Source organism: Pan paniscus, chromosome 9 (genome assembly GCF_029289425.2).
Source record: "Pan paniscus chromosome 9, NHGRI_mPanPan1-v2.0_pri, whole genome shotgun sequence".
NCBI lineage: Eukaryota > Metazoa > Chordata > Mammalia > Primates > Hominidae > Pan > Pan paniscus.
In genome coordinates this window covers 38,024,129-38,040,213 of record NC_073258.2, presented here as the reverse complement: position 1 = coordinate 38,040,213, position 16,085 = coordinate 38,024,129, and the positions used below count along the sequence as shown (strand labels likewise).

Sequence of the window (16,085 nt, the reverse complement as noted above, 5' to 3'; positions counted from 1 at the left end):
TAGAAATCAGACATAACAGGAATGAGGTTAGGGAGTGGTAAAGTGGTAAGGGGCTTGGCTCCACTTCCAACTCAGTGTTTTTGGTTAACATGAATAGGTAAACCCTAAAGGATTGGGATTGGGGAATCATGAGAGATGGGAAAAATCCCACTTTTCTTTGCTTGAACATGGCCTAGCAGATGACCTTTTCTTCTCACAGTAGAGAGCTCTAAGGAAGGTTATCAAAGTCCAAAAGTTAGGGTTTTAACTCATTTGACCTACTCTACTGGCCCTATGACTTGAAGGTCACAGTCGTGAGATGGGATTATACTGAGAACCAGGGTATCGTTCAACAATGTTTCTTGATCTCTTCCTCATTAGGGCTTGTGCCTCTTCAGAGTTTGGCTGGAGTGACACAAATCCACTCTTCCCAGTTAAAGAAAAGTCATCCTGATTAGCTTCCCAGAGAATGTTCTGTGATTGCAGGAAGGAAAGTTGTGATTCCTAATCTGAACTTGGAGGCCTCAGTGATTTTCGGAAGCACTGTTTGCTGGGCTGAGTCAGCAGAGACAAACCTACCCTTGATTTTCTGGAGAGTGTTCTTCTACAAGGACAGATCCTCAGACACTTAGCCCGTCCCCTGTTAATGAATACTGACGTCATTACCACATTTTTTGCCCTTAAAAGCAATGCTACATGATCATTCTTATGCAAAAAGCTTTGTACCTATGTCACATTTCTTTCAGGGAGATTTCTAAAAATGGGATTGGATACCACCAAATTTCCTATCCAATAACCTGTTTTATTACTACACCAATCAAGTTAAGATAATGATGCTAATATTGATAACTATTTCATTTCTTGATAACTTACTATTTGCCAGGTACTGTTTTAAGCACTTTTCACCCATTATCTTACTTGATCCTCTTATCAACCCAGTGTGGCAAGTTCTATTTTGGAGATGAGGAAATGGAGGCAAAGGGCATATAAGTTACTGGTTTAAAATGACTTAGTAAATGCCACACCCAGGCATTCTGATCTAGAATGCCTCCCATTATTCACTCAAAGACAACTTACCTCTATTTCAAGAATAGAGAGCTTGGGCAAAAGGCAGCCACTGGGCTTAGTGAAGTTGGCCACTTCACCTGGGAAAGGAAGACAACTGGAAACATTTAATTGGAAAAGTTTTTATTGGAAATCTTGAGCCTTCATTAATAAATCTTTGATGTTGATATAAAAATCCAAGTTCAAGGTCACAAAAGGATTTCACTTCAGCTGTACCTATGCAACCTCCTTTTAAAATGCATAATTCAATCAACACAGTTCTACTTAACCTCTGCCAAACAACTGGTTGAACTGATTTTTTTTCCAGTTAAATTAACTGGTTGTCTTGGTGGTTTTGTCATGTTAGGCTGAGTATTGTGAAGTGAGATGGTGGGTTGATCCAATTCAAGGCCATACTTTGGTTGTGCATTTCTAAAAACAAAGTCACTTGATAGGTGTGAAACATCACAATGAAAACTGGGAGCCAATCAGGCAATAGCTTTTTCCAGGCATGTTTGTTGTCCATGAGCTCTTCTAGATGAAGCTCCTTAATTTCTGGGAGAGGAGTAGGAGGAAGCTGAGGAAAGGGATGAGGAAGAGATGGGAAAGAGAGCTGCCCCAGTAAGTGGGGATATTTATTCTTTATCATTGCTAAATGCTCTTGTTACCTTCTGGTGGGTCTAATAATCTCCTAAGAAAATACCACTCTTGTGTCTCTTCTTACTTGGAAGTTCATGAACTCTGTACGAGACAGCCGGTGACCACATGGAGAGTGTTGTGATCTGGGTGTCACGCATACTTTCTAGATGAGGAGTGGGCTCCTCACTAAATCACCAGCCTGATCACCACACACACAACATATGACCAGTTTGTTGGGGGAGGGGGTTGCAGTGCTGCAAAAACCTCACTAATGAGATGGACAAAACTGCACTTCCAAGAACTCCTTTCAGGGACATAATTGTATGGGATTGGAAGAAATAATTTGAAAGCCATTTGGAAGTGGATAGGGTGAGACCCCAAAAAGGTTAGGCTGGAATAACAACAGATGGTCCCTAAATGGTCTTCTAAAAAGAGGGCCTGGGCTTTTATTTCTGTGAGTGTGGTAAGCAGGTGGGGACACAGACTCCAGCTCCCTACCCCACACCTGCCTCCATCTTCTCTAAATAAATGTTGACCTAATATCTAAACAGTAGCAGTTTGGAGGGGTGCCAAGTCATTATTCTTCCTGATATGCCTATATTTCCCTCTGGTGTTGCACACACACACCTACTCTTACTACACCTCCCACCCCCATGTTGCTGCCTGTCACACACTGATAGCCCCACAAGGCACCTGACGGTTCCTCTGATGCCTCAGGCTAACATATCAGGGAAGGCATTTGAGAATGTTTCATGGTGAACACTGTTAAGAGGCCAGATACAAACTGCCACCTTTAGTGGCCTTCCACCTCAGTTTCCCAGTCACCATTCGTTTGAGTCAAGAGGCTTCTCATGCACAAGGCTTACTGGGCACCTGAATACCCTGGTGATCAGTATATCGATGCGGTAGAGATCTTAATCAAGCAGGTCAGTGCTGTTTTATTCTTTACTATCACTCAAGAGTATGACAATAGTGAGTCTGGAATGTAACCTGGAAAAGAGAACCAGGAGGGAGGGAGGAAAGAAGAGAGAGAGAGAGGAAGAGAGAGAGAACCATAGCTTGTCAGAGCTGCACCCCATATTACCGACGGCACCACACTGACAAAGAAGCTTGCACTATGCTGAACGTTAATGTCTGTGCAAGTCCTGAGACAGAGAATTGCAGCCTATCAAACTCTTCCCTTTAGAATCAAGGGAGAAACCTTGGGGTGTCTCCTAGAATGTTCTAATGTGGGCTCTTGAGTCACTAAACAGACATTCTCTTCTGGGATGCAGTGGTCAAATATGGAGAACTCAGGTTTCCCAATAGCCAGGTGACCTTAAGCAAATCCTTGAATCTCTTTGGGCCTTTGTTCTCTCAACAGTTAACTCAGGAAGAGTTAGATTCATCTCTAAATCAGTGTTTCCTAAAATTGTTACACAGATCTGCCAGAAAACTAGAAAATTGTTACATGAAAGCTCTACAATGCACGTGAACATATTAAAAGCTCCCAGAAATTCTACAGGGAAGAAACCTATTTAACTTTGGCCCACTGTTTTGCTTCCCAGTTTATTTGACTGTGGTACATTTTTTTTTTTCGTGGTGTATTAGTCCGTTCTTTCACTGCTATAAAGAAACACCTGAGACTGCATAATTCATAAAGTGGTTTAATTGGCTCACAGTTCTGCAGGCTGCACAGCAAGCATGATGCTGGCATCTGCTCAGCTTCTAGGGAGGCTTCAGGAAACTTACAATCATGGTGGAAGGCAAAGGGGGAGTGAGCACTTTACATGGCCAGAGCAGAAGGAAGGTGGGGGGAGGTGTCACATATTTTTAAACAACCAGATCTCACAAGAACTCACTATCATGACAACAAAGGGCGGATGTTGTTAAATCATGAGAAAACTCCCCCATGATCCAATCTTCCCACCAGGTCCCACCTCCAGCATTGGGGATTACATTTCAACATGAGATTTGGGTGGGGACACAGAGGCAAACCATATCACATGGCTTGTGCACATTTGGAGCAGTACTAGTCTCCATGAAGTCTACATATGGATTCAGCGTTCCTTGTATAGCTTCCACACACATGCATACACACCCACAGACACACACAAATGCTAACATACACGGAGAGAAAAAAGATGACTTGGGACTCTTAGAGGAACAATTTTTCTGTTATCACTGTCCTTTTTACTTTGCTAAGATCTTACAGTGTTAGAGGTGGAAGAGAAAAGAGAGATCCTCCAATGTCTCTGACCCTACCCGTCATTTTAGGCGCATGTAGAGAGAGAACATGATGTGCCAAATGCCACACAACTTGTCAGTGGCAGAGCAGGGATGGGAGTGAGGCTTCTCAACTCTCTTCCCTCTTTTCATGGGAAAAGAAGGTGCCTTTTGGTGGTGCCACCTGCTTTGGACACTCATTCTGGGGTAGATGTAGCTAAAGGTATCTTTCAGTTTTCTGCATGAAGATATAATATCTGGAGTACCTCTGGATATGGGCATTATCAAGATGTCAGTCAGTTTAAGTCCCTAAATTTGAACATCTACTCTGTCAGGCGACTTTGTCATCATTAGTAATATAGGAGCAAACGACTAATACAACCTTCAAAGAGTTACAGACATCAACCTTATGAACAAGTAAATACATACGGTAATTTGAGGTACTTACCGTTGATATGAAAAAGTACATGGGGATGTGGTACAGAGGGCTATGAAACAGCCATGGGGAGCATCTAGAGGTGAGCAGAGCAGCTCAGTGAGGGGCAACATGAAGGTGGCTCCATCTACTGAATCTCTAACAGGACTCCAGCACAACAGTCAGAAGCTACCATTTCTAAGTGCTTACTATGTGTCAGGCACTGTACTAAGCCCTGTAGACCATCTGCTCATTTAATTGTTCAGAGTTAGTAAAGAACAAAGCCAGTACTAAAACCAAGTCTGTATGCTTCTAAAACCTAGTATCAGGAGCAAGCTTGTCCCATTTTCCAAAGACAGAAGACGGCACATTGCTCTTTTTTGTGAAGATGCAACACTAGGGTCAAGTGGTTCACAATGTTAACAGTTTCCTCCCAACAATTTAGTCTAAATTTTACTTTTCACTCCATTCCATTACTCTTAGGTCTACCCTCTAGAGACCCTTCTGTTCCCCAATTACACACATAAAATCAATTACATTGTATTATCTGATGCCAGTTGTGTTTATACTGTAGAAGGCAGAAAAGTGTTTTTATGAGTAGAGATTGTTTTTCCATTCTGTTCCTTCCCAGGGGGGATCTAAATACTCTTTTTGAAGTTAGACATTGTGTGTGGTTTTGGAGCTGAGTTGGGAAGAGGATGGATACGCACCACACCTTATTTATTTTCTCTTCTGTGAAACAGTCTCAGCTGTTTTTTTTTCTCACAAATTCAATTTCTTACTCTTGAAGAATGACCCAAGCTGAGAAATTTCCCAAACATCTGAAATCTGAGAATTTGTGCCTGGAATCCATGAGGCTCATGGTTTCCAGATGGAAAGGCCGGAAGAATAGGAGGCGGAGGAGTAGAGGCAGGGTGGAGTGATAAAAGGGAGGGGGAGCCTGAACTTTGGATCACTTCTGACTGCCTTGTGAACTAGGCCAGGTCCCTTATTTGCTCTGCAAGTCTGCCATTTGACAATGGGCCAGGTCTGAAGATAGACAGCAGTTTTGCATGTCCTCATGAGGCTGTTTCAGTGATTATTAGAAGTAAGTCATTGTAAAATTGTCTTTTTCTGAAGGCAGTGACTGAAAGCAAACAAGCCCATGACTTGGCTATTCAGAGGGGCATAAACACTCCAGATGGATTTTCTCATTGTCCCGGAAATGGCAAAAGACAGACCATTCTAGGAATCCTGGCTTCTTTAAACCACTTAAACATATGCAATGGCAGATGCCCCGGTGACCTAATTCTTCCACCTCTTGTCCTCATAATAGAGGTAAGAGAAAGAGATTAACAGGAAAGCTTGTTTTGAGTACATAACAGTCAAGTATAATTTGGCCACAAGTGGGCTAGGTATACTCTCAGAGGAATGCCTTTATTTGATCAGACAGGTCAGAATCTTCCAGGGAAAATATTAATTTGGGGAAAATAGATCAGAACCTACTTGTTATCAAATGGGAAATTGGCTTGAGTGTTGAGAAATACCCATTTTTATTGTTATCAGTGGTTTGTCATCCTCCCCACCTGAAACTACCCTACTGACACTCCCTATTGCCCTACTATCACCAAGTCAAAGAGCAATCTTGTTCCTCTATCATAGTTCTTCCTACTTAGAAGTTGAATTTCATACTAGGATATAGCCATCCAACTGGGTCTAAAAGGTCTCATAATGTGTGGAGAGAAACCAAATACAGAACAGTTACTTCCAATTAACACCTCTAATCTCCAGATGTCCTAATAAAAACAGTGAGGCAACAAATGGCCACCCTCAAGCCGGAGAACCATACTTGGACTCAAATGTTTTTAAGAGCCAGGGAAAGTAGCTAACCTCCTCTTAATTTGATCTCCTGGCCTGGGACATATAAATGTTTAACTACACTCTGGCTTAGGGAGGAAAGCAAGCAGAGGTGAACGTATCCTGTAGTGGCATGGCTTCAACAGAGCATTTGTCTCACCCTGAAATATGAAGGAGCAATGCCTGCCTCCTCAAGCTGAGCAGTGCCCAGAATTTATGAACTTCAAGTATGATGTGAATCTGGGGTCCGAGCCAGGCATTATCATTGGGAAGTGGTGGACAATTTCCCTCTCCCTCCCTCCTCGTTTTCCTACTGCTGATTGTACTGTTCAGAAGTGAATCATGATTTAATCCCCTCTGCTGTTAAGAGTATTACAAAATGCTGGTTACAACGAAGTCACAAAAGTATTTACATAAAAGAAAAAAGACGGACAGACAGAGAATGTTATAGCAAGTGACAAAACTCATCATTACCACCAGCAAAAAGATAGGTATGGAAAAATCCTTGCCTGGGTACCAAATGGGATGCAGCTGATTTAGACCATCTCTGTATATAATCAGCGTGGCACATGTTTTTACAGTCATGCAGTGTTGAAAGCAGTGCATCATGGGAGAAAAGATAGTTCTAGTCACATGCATCTGGGTTTTTAAATCTTAGCATCATCAGATCAGGGCCAGGTTACCCCAGAGTGCTCAATAATCCATGAGAAATGAATCCTATCTTCGTTCCAGGGCTTAATATCGGCATTACACCATTATTAGATGCAAGCAATTCTTTGATTGATGGCTCCAACATGGATTAAGGTCAAAAGTGGCCCTGGAGACCAAATTCCCTAGTGAGGAACTGCCACATAACTTCGTGTGTCTTTTGCTTCTGAATTATTTCTTCTAGAAACCACCAACCACAAGCTGTCACGCTGGTATTATATCTACATAACGTTTATTCTTCTTACAGCAAAGAGCTGGAGAAATACAAGTGAGAATCTGTTATTACAGGTTAAATTGTGTTACACTCAACTTGCGCTGGGGTCCAGTTTCTTTTTATTATGTTCCAATTTTGTTGAATGACTATTGCCTAAAATAAATGCGCAATCAACAGGGGCTTAGAAATAACAGGGATGCTTAAGTGACTTTTATGGTAGCAGTATTTGTTGTAACAGAATTTGATCTGTATTCTAGTTATTAGTTTTATTCATCACATTGGAAAGTTGGCACCTCCATTGTTCATGCCATTATATGCAAAGCACTGTAGCATGAAAGTCACTTACAAAGCTGTGAAAAAAACTCTCTGAACACCATGAAACAATAAAAGTCAGCTAGGGGGATATACACTGTTTGATTTAGCTAAATATTCTGGATGGTCAAAGGTTTATTCCTTTTAATTCCTAAAAGTTTTTTTTTTTAACCATTGGGATGTAAATATTTCTAAAATGTTTGATATACACATTTTTGTCTTCTAAGCATAGTTTTTTTATGTATGGTGCACAGGGTCATCATTTTAAATAGAATATTGTCCCATGATACAGTGAGGCTCTTAAAGATTGAGATGTGTATAGACTGTTTTTGACACTAAATAACCCATATATCAGGGCTTTGGAGCTTTGCAGTCTACTCAAAATTTCCATTTTCTCTATTGCTGTCCTCCTTTTTCCTTCTTGTTTCCTCTAAAAGTCTGTTTCTTTCCTTTACAGTTAGAAATATGTGTGAAGGAAGAGCAAATAGGTTCTGAGGAGGTGCCTGATGACTAGATGTATGGCCTTTGTCTTATGCGTTTGCTTCATGGTATTTATTTCAATTGGTTGGAAGCCTTGTTTGCTTACTTCTTAATTCTCAGTCACTTTTGATGGGTTCAGCAGAGGTTCTAGATTTTTCTAGTTCTGTCTCAGTTACTCATTGTCAAACCACTGGTTTAGATTTTGTGTTCAGGAAATAGGGATAGGTAAAGCTATCAGGTGGCTAAGCCCTAGGTAAATGAGTTGCCATGAATCCTAAAATATTGTGAAGGTTGTGGGCCATTTTTATAAGGCAAATGGTATGCTGTGGCCGTGACAGCTGAACTCAGTAAGTGAACTTTAAAACAGATAAGCTCCTTTTGCTGTTGTCCCTTTCCAAGAATATGAAGCTGGCCTGATGTCAAGCTGTTGGAGAGCCTTCAACATGTTTAATTAAATCACAGACTCAGTGTCAGAGCTGGCTGACTTTCAGGATTCTAAGGCTATAGCAAAAGAAGACATGGTTTTGCCTCTCGTTGATTTCCTTATTTATGGCCTTGGAATAAAGAAGATAAAGCAAGTCTAACAGTCCTCCCTTCCAAAAGTACAGTTTCAGGCCAGAAGATTTGACTGCTACCCTTAGACTTTCTTTCCCTCACTGTACATTGCATTTTACAGGCTATACAAAGCAAGACCTTCTTTGCAAAAGGCAAACTCCTTTGCCCCAAGGCCATACTGTACATGTGTGGGGGTAGTTGTAGGGGGATCAGTGTTGTTATTCACCAATACAAGATGGAATCAGTGCAGCTAGGAGAGAAGAGATTAAGGAAAGAGGCTGTGAAGTCTGCTAGACCTGGGTTTAAATTCTGGCTTCTCGCTTATTAGGGTGTAACCGTGGTCACAGTACTTAATTCTCTAAATTTGATTCCTGAGCAACAAAGTGGGGAATGATAGTATTGGTGCTGTTACTATTATGATAATGTGAAAAACAACAGGAGAGTACCTGGCCCAGAGAAAGAGCTAAGTGACAGCTCTTATTATTAACATAAATGAATGATTTAAACCTGGAGATTACAATAGTTAACAAGCACAGACACTTAGTGCAGTCTGTTACTGACTTCAAGCAGTCTTTTGCTTTTGTTTCTATTTCTGTGACATCTTCTCTTATTACGACTTTCTGTTGGGTGTCTCTAACTGTGGTGCCTTGTGAAGGCCAGGAGATATTCCAGACAAGCTGAAATTCTACCTTTTTATGAGTATAAAGGAAATGGGGCCATGTTGGACCAAACAAAGAGTAATAAAATAAAATATAGAGTTGTAGCTTTCAGAGGGAAAGATAAAACAAGAAAGGGCTGGGGCAATGGATGTGGTGTTGAGATACTGGCACCAGGAAGCAGGGAAGAAAACCTCCAAACACATTGTGGTTTGTTAAAACACTGAAGACTCCTAAGTGCTACAGTGGCAGGCAGTGCCACCCCACCAGGCAGCAGTGTCCTCCGCAACTGGGGAAGAGGAAGTAGGGCCTAATGATTGCTCTCGGAGACAGAGAGTCTGCTGTCCTGGGCTTTACCAGCCTGGCTTGTTGGGTGACCTTGAGTGACTTATCTCCCTCTCTTGGACAATTTTCTCAAGGTTCTCACACAGTCCCTAGCTAACTAAAAGGGTCTGATGAAGATAAATGTGTTAAAAGAAAATTTAGAGGAGAGTCCACAAACTGTCCCTCCAGATACACCTGCTGGTGGGTTTTAGGATTTTTAAACATTAAATTTTAATGCATTTAGGCAGGGCTTGGTATTTTCTAATTCACACAGTATCTACCATCTTGAGTCTTCACATTTGGCTCCTGAAGGCCTCTGAGTATATGACTTCTGATTTCAATGCAACCTCTGGTCCTTCAAACCAGCTTGGAATTGCTTCATTTACAACTCATTCTATGTTTTCATCAATTACATGCAAATATGTATTTCTAAAGTTTCACAAAACAAAGATTTTGTTGGCCTAACTGTAATTTGCTCTAAAAGACTTTTTTTTTCTAGAAAATGTGGCAAAAATTACAATTTGACCTTCCTTCTAGTTCATCCAAATTCTAAAACTTTAATGTTATTTGAAAACACAATTTGGCACCAAGTATTCTTTAGGTTATAATCTAAGTTGCTCATAAAATGTAATCTAGGCCTGGATCATTTTACTTTGAGGAGAAAACTTATCACTAAATAATAATGATCTCAAGTCTGTTCTTTTGCCACTTCCCAGAGCTCTCTCCTAAGGCACTGTGGAAAAGTCAGGAGTAAATTAGACTCCCACATCTAGTAACCAAAACACCATCATCTCCAGCATTACCACAGTCAAGTATGCAGCTCGTCATAAACATTTACACCTTGCAGGGTCCTTTGTGCACAACTCTGAGAGACAAATGGCATTTCCAGTAATAGTTTATTGATTTCCAAATGCACAGGGGCACCAAGTCCGAACATCCTGGGATAGCAGTAAATCTCTCTTACAAAATAATTTACAGTATGAAAATGATATACTGAAACATTAACCCAAACGTGTAATTCCCTTGAAAGATTCAGTGTTCCCTTGTTTAATGTAAAGGGTGGAAGGGGAAGATTCCTAAGGAGGGAATGTGACTGTGCACAGGAAAATAGGCAGAGGACAATGGATTCATTGGTTCTCCCCATTCATGCAGTGTGGCCTGTCACTGTAGAAAGACTGGTCAGGTTTAACCCTCATTAAGTATTAATCTGCTGTCCCCTCAAAGTCATATCAAGCCCAGTATGGGCTCCGTGGCTTTTTTTGCACCAATGTATCCATAAGTGTCTCCACTTATTTTCATTTTTCTGCTCTGGCCCTCGTTCTGCTGTTTCTGGTATGTTCTCAGTTCCAAATGATACTATCTTATCTTACCAGGCAGGCCTCCAGAATCAAGAACTGCCTGAGTCTTATGGTTTCTGGAATGGGACAGGGTAGGGGGCTTCATAAGCACTGCTGGATAAAGGCAATAATAATGAGACTGAAGTCTCCCATATGGGCCTTCTTTTTCTCTTAGAGCTGGGCTGGACTCAATCCATAATGAGATTTTTTTAAACATAAAAATCTGATGTGATCAGCACACAGTAAACATGCAGTTAATTTTCTTATTGAGAAGCATGTATTGCACAGCCATTATATGAATGTGGAATTTCAGGAATGGCAAGAGAATATTTTCTACTTGGGGAGAGAGGACTTCCTAGACCCTGCCACAACTACAAGGTCATGAATTCTGCATTTGTGCCCTTAGGTCTAACTGGAGTAGTTAGACTCTCAGGTCACTAAAATGGCTGGGCATCCAAGTTTCCCATCTTATTAGACATCCTGGAGGAGGGCTGGAGTGCAATTTCCTTCAGGGCTGTCACTTTGACTCAGTGCCTTAGGAGCTAATGACCTTTGCTAGGGAATTGCTCTTCTTGTAAGCAAGTACCTAAGCCCCAACTATATGGTGACACTTGTAATTAGGGCTGACAGAAATCTTTGAAGTAGTACGCAAGATAATGAAGGGGCTGCTTTGAGTTTTCCTTAGTTCTCAAATATTGTGTGTGTGTGTGTGGACATGTATGTATGTATATACATATACACACATATCACACTTGTCCTTTATATATAGGTACACACTCCCCCAACACACACACAAAAACCAGGAATCAGTAAGAGAGTCCAGATTCACTGGACTTTGAATTGCCACATCCTCACAGAGTACACTGGCAGCTAAGTTTACTAAAATATGAAGATTTCCTTTTCTACAGCAGTGAAGCTGCAGACATTTTCAAATAAAGTTGAGTAGAGAGCAGAACACCCTTCACTTTTACTACTGCTGCAAAGTTCTATACCTTTGAAGGCCAAGAAACACCTTATTTATGGAAGATGGCATGAAAAAGGAAATGTTCTCGCAACTCCTGGGGGTGGGCTCAAGTCAGCAATGTGTACTTAAAGCATCTGCTAAAGGGGAGAAATAAGGCTACCTCAATGCCATTTCTGAGCCCTAACTATAACTGTGAAATGTCATTTTGAAAAAGATTCATAAATTGGGATGGTCAGCACACAGTGGGAAAACCTGAAGTCTTTTTATCCTTCTGTTTTTAGGTGGACCATGGTGTGTGGTACAAAGTGCCTGTCCACAGAATTAGGGGGAGCTGGGTTCAAGATTTGGCTTGAGTATTTCCTAGCTGTGTAACTTGAAGCAAATGACTCTTCCACTCCCCATCTGTTTTATTATCTAAGAGACAGCTCAGGGCCTGGCTCATAGTTGTTCCTTAATACAAGTTATTTCCCTTCTTGGGCTGTCAGAGCCGAGACTCCAAGCACTTCTTGGGACTGTCCTGGATTTAATGATATCAAATCAAAGTCCTCTCAGCATCCAGAAATTCAACATTTGAAAGATAGCCAGAAATTGCTATGAGTATCCGACTGATTCTGGAAACATTCATTACCTGCCTCCCTTGGTGACTTCTCTTTAGGGGTTTCAGCAAACCCTGCAAACTGCACCCAGGCAAGACACAATTCTGAGCTCTCTAACTTTTACTGACCTGGCAGGAGGGAAGCTTAATCATGCTGAGGCTTAAGGCCAAGCAGCATGCTCCAGCTCTAGGGGAAGGTAGTGCCACTGCAGGAAGCATCCTAGTTCTTACATTGATAAATGCTGCCGGCAGGAACTTAGAAGCCTGGGCAAAAGCTGCTGCACTGTGTTTAATGCTTCCCTGGTTAAAGTTTTATCAGGTACTAAAGACAGCAGGAGTCTATAAAGCAAATCTGAAACGCTTTCTAAGTAAAAGCAAAAGTGCTTTCCTTGAGGATCACAGAGATATGATAAGTTACTGAGACAGGTTGGCACATATTTTTATATTTCCATTTATATCCACTGCATAAATGCTTGAATTTCCCAAATACTGATTCAAAGTAGTAACATATGATCAGATATGGAGAACCAATGATCTATCCATTGCTAATATAAGGCTACTATTTGGAGATCAAACAATGATTATTGGGGAAAGACAATACAAGCTTCCAAATCCTAAAATCTTTTTAATCTTCTGATACTTAAATTTTTTCGAGAGTGGCCACTGGTCCTTCTTTTAGGGTACTTTTGTTGGATACGATTGGTGGTTGTAATTAATGGTATGCCAAATTCTCCAGTCTTTGCAGAGATAGGTAAAGCACCAAAATTGTCCTAGCCATTTCTTGGCCATCAGTTTGAGAGAAAAATGCTTTTTTTTTTTTTTTTTTTTTTTTTAACACCTCAAACTCCCCTCAGCCCCAATATCCTGGCATCTTTAGTGAGTCAGGACAATCCTAACCTAGAAGCATATATGCCTGGGAGCTTCCTGGCCTCAAAGGAATAAATCATTTCACAGCATTCACAGGACTGAAAAATAATATAAATAGGATTCCTACAGTAAACAAGTATTGTTTCTGTTTCAAAACCATCCTGCAAGCATAACAATCAGCTGGCCCTAAAGCCTGTAATACGTACACAGGTCACAGGCAGACAGGCAGGCAGGAAAAGGGATTTCCCCCAGTGCAGGCTCCTTTGGTTCTCCCTCAGAGGCACTAGAAGTCTAGGCCCTGGGTTAACAGCAACCCAGAGTCTGCTTGGATATGGTTCTAGTTGTATGCTTCGTAAGTGAACACCAAAATACCATAAAGGTAGAGGAGAGTGAACACATAACCCACTTGCAAATAAGAATTACCTTGCAAGATTCCTATTTTTTTATCTTAACAGTCTATGTGTATGAACATTTTATTCTATAATATAACTTTTATATAAAAATAGGTCATCTTATGACTCTAAACCATTTGGTAAGTAAAACTGATGCTTCAAGAAGATGCAGGTTTTTAAGTTTGCAGTTTTACATTCCCCTAGTACATCCCTGCTTACTTGGGAGCACAAAGCTTGGTTGTAAGAAATTGTGATTTGGAAGTAGAGAAAAGCAAGGAAGTCCACCCTCAGGTGTGTCTCTGTTACTAAGAGGAGAGTGAGATCCAGGGTGTGGGAGATGATCTGAAGGTCTATGGGTGGGGAGTGCCACAGGAAGAAGGGTTCTGGTCGCAGTTAAAGGAGGATATATCTATATGCTGGGAGATGAGCTGAATTCAGAACACATGGAATGGGAACAATTCTCCCCATACTGCGTTTAAGCCAAATTAGGCTAAAATGGGGGTGGGACTAGCAAAAACCTACAATGGAAATTCCCATTTGGTAATATACATTCCAGCCCTTCACGTTGTGACAAGCCCATAAAACCTGCAGAATTCACCCAAATAATTCTGGTTCTATTAGATCCTTTACTGACTATTTTAGAAATTCAAGCAATTTGAATTCAGAAATACTGATTTCAACTTTTAATCAGACTTCTTTGGTCCTTTTCTTTCCCCCTAAGGTCATTTCCGTTCCACCTCTTCAATCATTTTTTTCATTTCCACAGCACTGAATTATGAATATCAAGTCCTGGATAACTTCATATACTAAAAATATCTCTTCCTCATCTTTAACTCTTTCTCCAACACCTTTTTCCAGTCATCCATCTTAATTCATGGCACCACAATTTTCACAAATGTAGAACTGGACTTTTAGGGACTGTCCACAAGAGTCAATTTGGCCCTACCTTGCTCTCATTTATTTCATGCTTCAATATGAACAAAATTGGGTTTTTGTTAATAGGCAGGGAGAAAACTCTGACTTCCCTTCAAGATTATTCCAGATCCTTCCTAACAAAGCGATACTGTTTGGTAATACAATATTATGGGGGCTGGCTTTCCTGAGTAAGTTCAAAGCAGCCATTGAGGGATTACCTGAAGGACCCTTTCTTAATTGCTCCTGGTGGATCAAAGGGGCTCTTTTCCTTGACCTACCACAACCAGAGGATGAGAAGGACACAGTAAGCATAAAACTGGTCATCCCTTGGAGAGATAAGTGCCTGCTGTGGATCTGGGGACACATCTGGTGGAAGTACGTTTGTTGCTGAGCAGCTTTCACAGAAATCAGAAGCCGTTACATACACGCTGTCACATACACACAAGGGGAGGGGATGATTTTCCACTGGGGGTAGCAAGCCTTCATGTGTCCTCTTCTTCACTGGCACCACTACAAAGGAAAAGGAGAACCAGGTGAGTTAAGATATCACAAGAAGGGAGGCAGCCTAGTCTACTGGTTGATAGCAGAGACTTTATGTCAGACATACCTGGAATTAAGTCTTAACTACCATGATTGAGCAATATGGCCAAAGGCAAGTTACTTCGTTTCTCTAAATTCTGATTTCTTTATCTGGCCATAGGGGGAATGATGATAAAACTTACTTTCTTGAGTTACTAGAGGATTAAATAAGAGAATACATATAAAATGCAAAGTACCTGGTATACAGTACGTGAGCAGCTATTTAAAGGAGCAGGTGAGAGTCATAATTCTTTTAAACTTAACTGACAAAATAAATTGCTGGTAAAAATCAGGTGTATGATTTCCTCTAAGCCTTAAGCCATCTACTGTTAGGAGAGAAAAAACAAGGAGAAGCTACTATCATCTGCACTCTCAATGGCACTCTCCACTTGGAAAAAAATCCAAGATTTCAACTCATGCCATAGGGACATATGCCACCTCGTCAGAGAAGGTACTCTACTAAGTAGGACTCCCTGGTGATTCTCTATCTTATGTCTGTCATAGGCCTTATCACATTACATAATTTATTTGTTTACGATTTACTCTTCTCTCTACCCATGACTACAGCATATAAGAATAGCAACACTTTATTAACTATGTATATCTAGCACTAGCACTGGGCTGGGCACATAGAGGTGCTCAATAAATAATTGTTTTTTAAAAGGAAGTGAAATACAAACAACAGGAAGAAAGGGAGGGAGGGATGGACACAGTTGAAGGGACTGGTCAGTCATTACTGCCCTGGCCAGGTTATTCCAGATGTTAGTGATGTTTCAGTGGTCAAATAGTTGTCAAGTCCCTCAGGCATGGCTAGTACCTCAGCTGCTCAGAGTTACAGCCCCTCTGGCTTGGACCTGGGAGAGAACACTGTTGGTACAGGGACTGGGGCAAGGAGAAGGTAGAGCCTGAAAATGCAGGAATGAGCACACTCAGAAAAGCAAAAGTAGCAAACTTGCCTAGTTTCTCCCCATCCACTTCTATAGGTCACTGCCCTTAAAATAGTAACAAGAGCCAACTTGAGCAAGTGCTTACTGTGGACCGGGGCACTGAATTACGTGTTACTCACCCA

General features: G+C 41.1%; 1 protein-coding gene across 5 annotated transcripts in view; it reads right to left on the bottom strand.

Annotated features, from left to right (window-relative positions):
- The window catches only part of TRIM44 (tripartite motif containing 44), a 229,709-nt gene that overhangs the window by 71,128 nt on the left and 142,496 nt on the right, over window positions 1–16,085 (bottom strand). The window contains exon 5 of one of the 5 annotated variants that reach the window (XM_003830364.6): window positions 10,245–14,947. The exons of the other annotated variants lie outside the window; for them this stretch is intronic. Coding sequence (XP_003830412.1) covers window positions 14,920–14,947 — 28 coding nt within the window. The 3' untranslated portion in view covers window positions 10,245–14,919. Of the gene's footprint in view, window positions 1–10,244; window positions 14,948–16,085 lie in introns of those variants that run through there. 5 annotated transcript variants of the gene reach the window in all.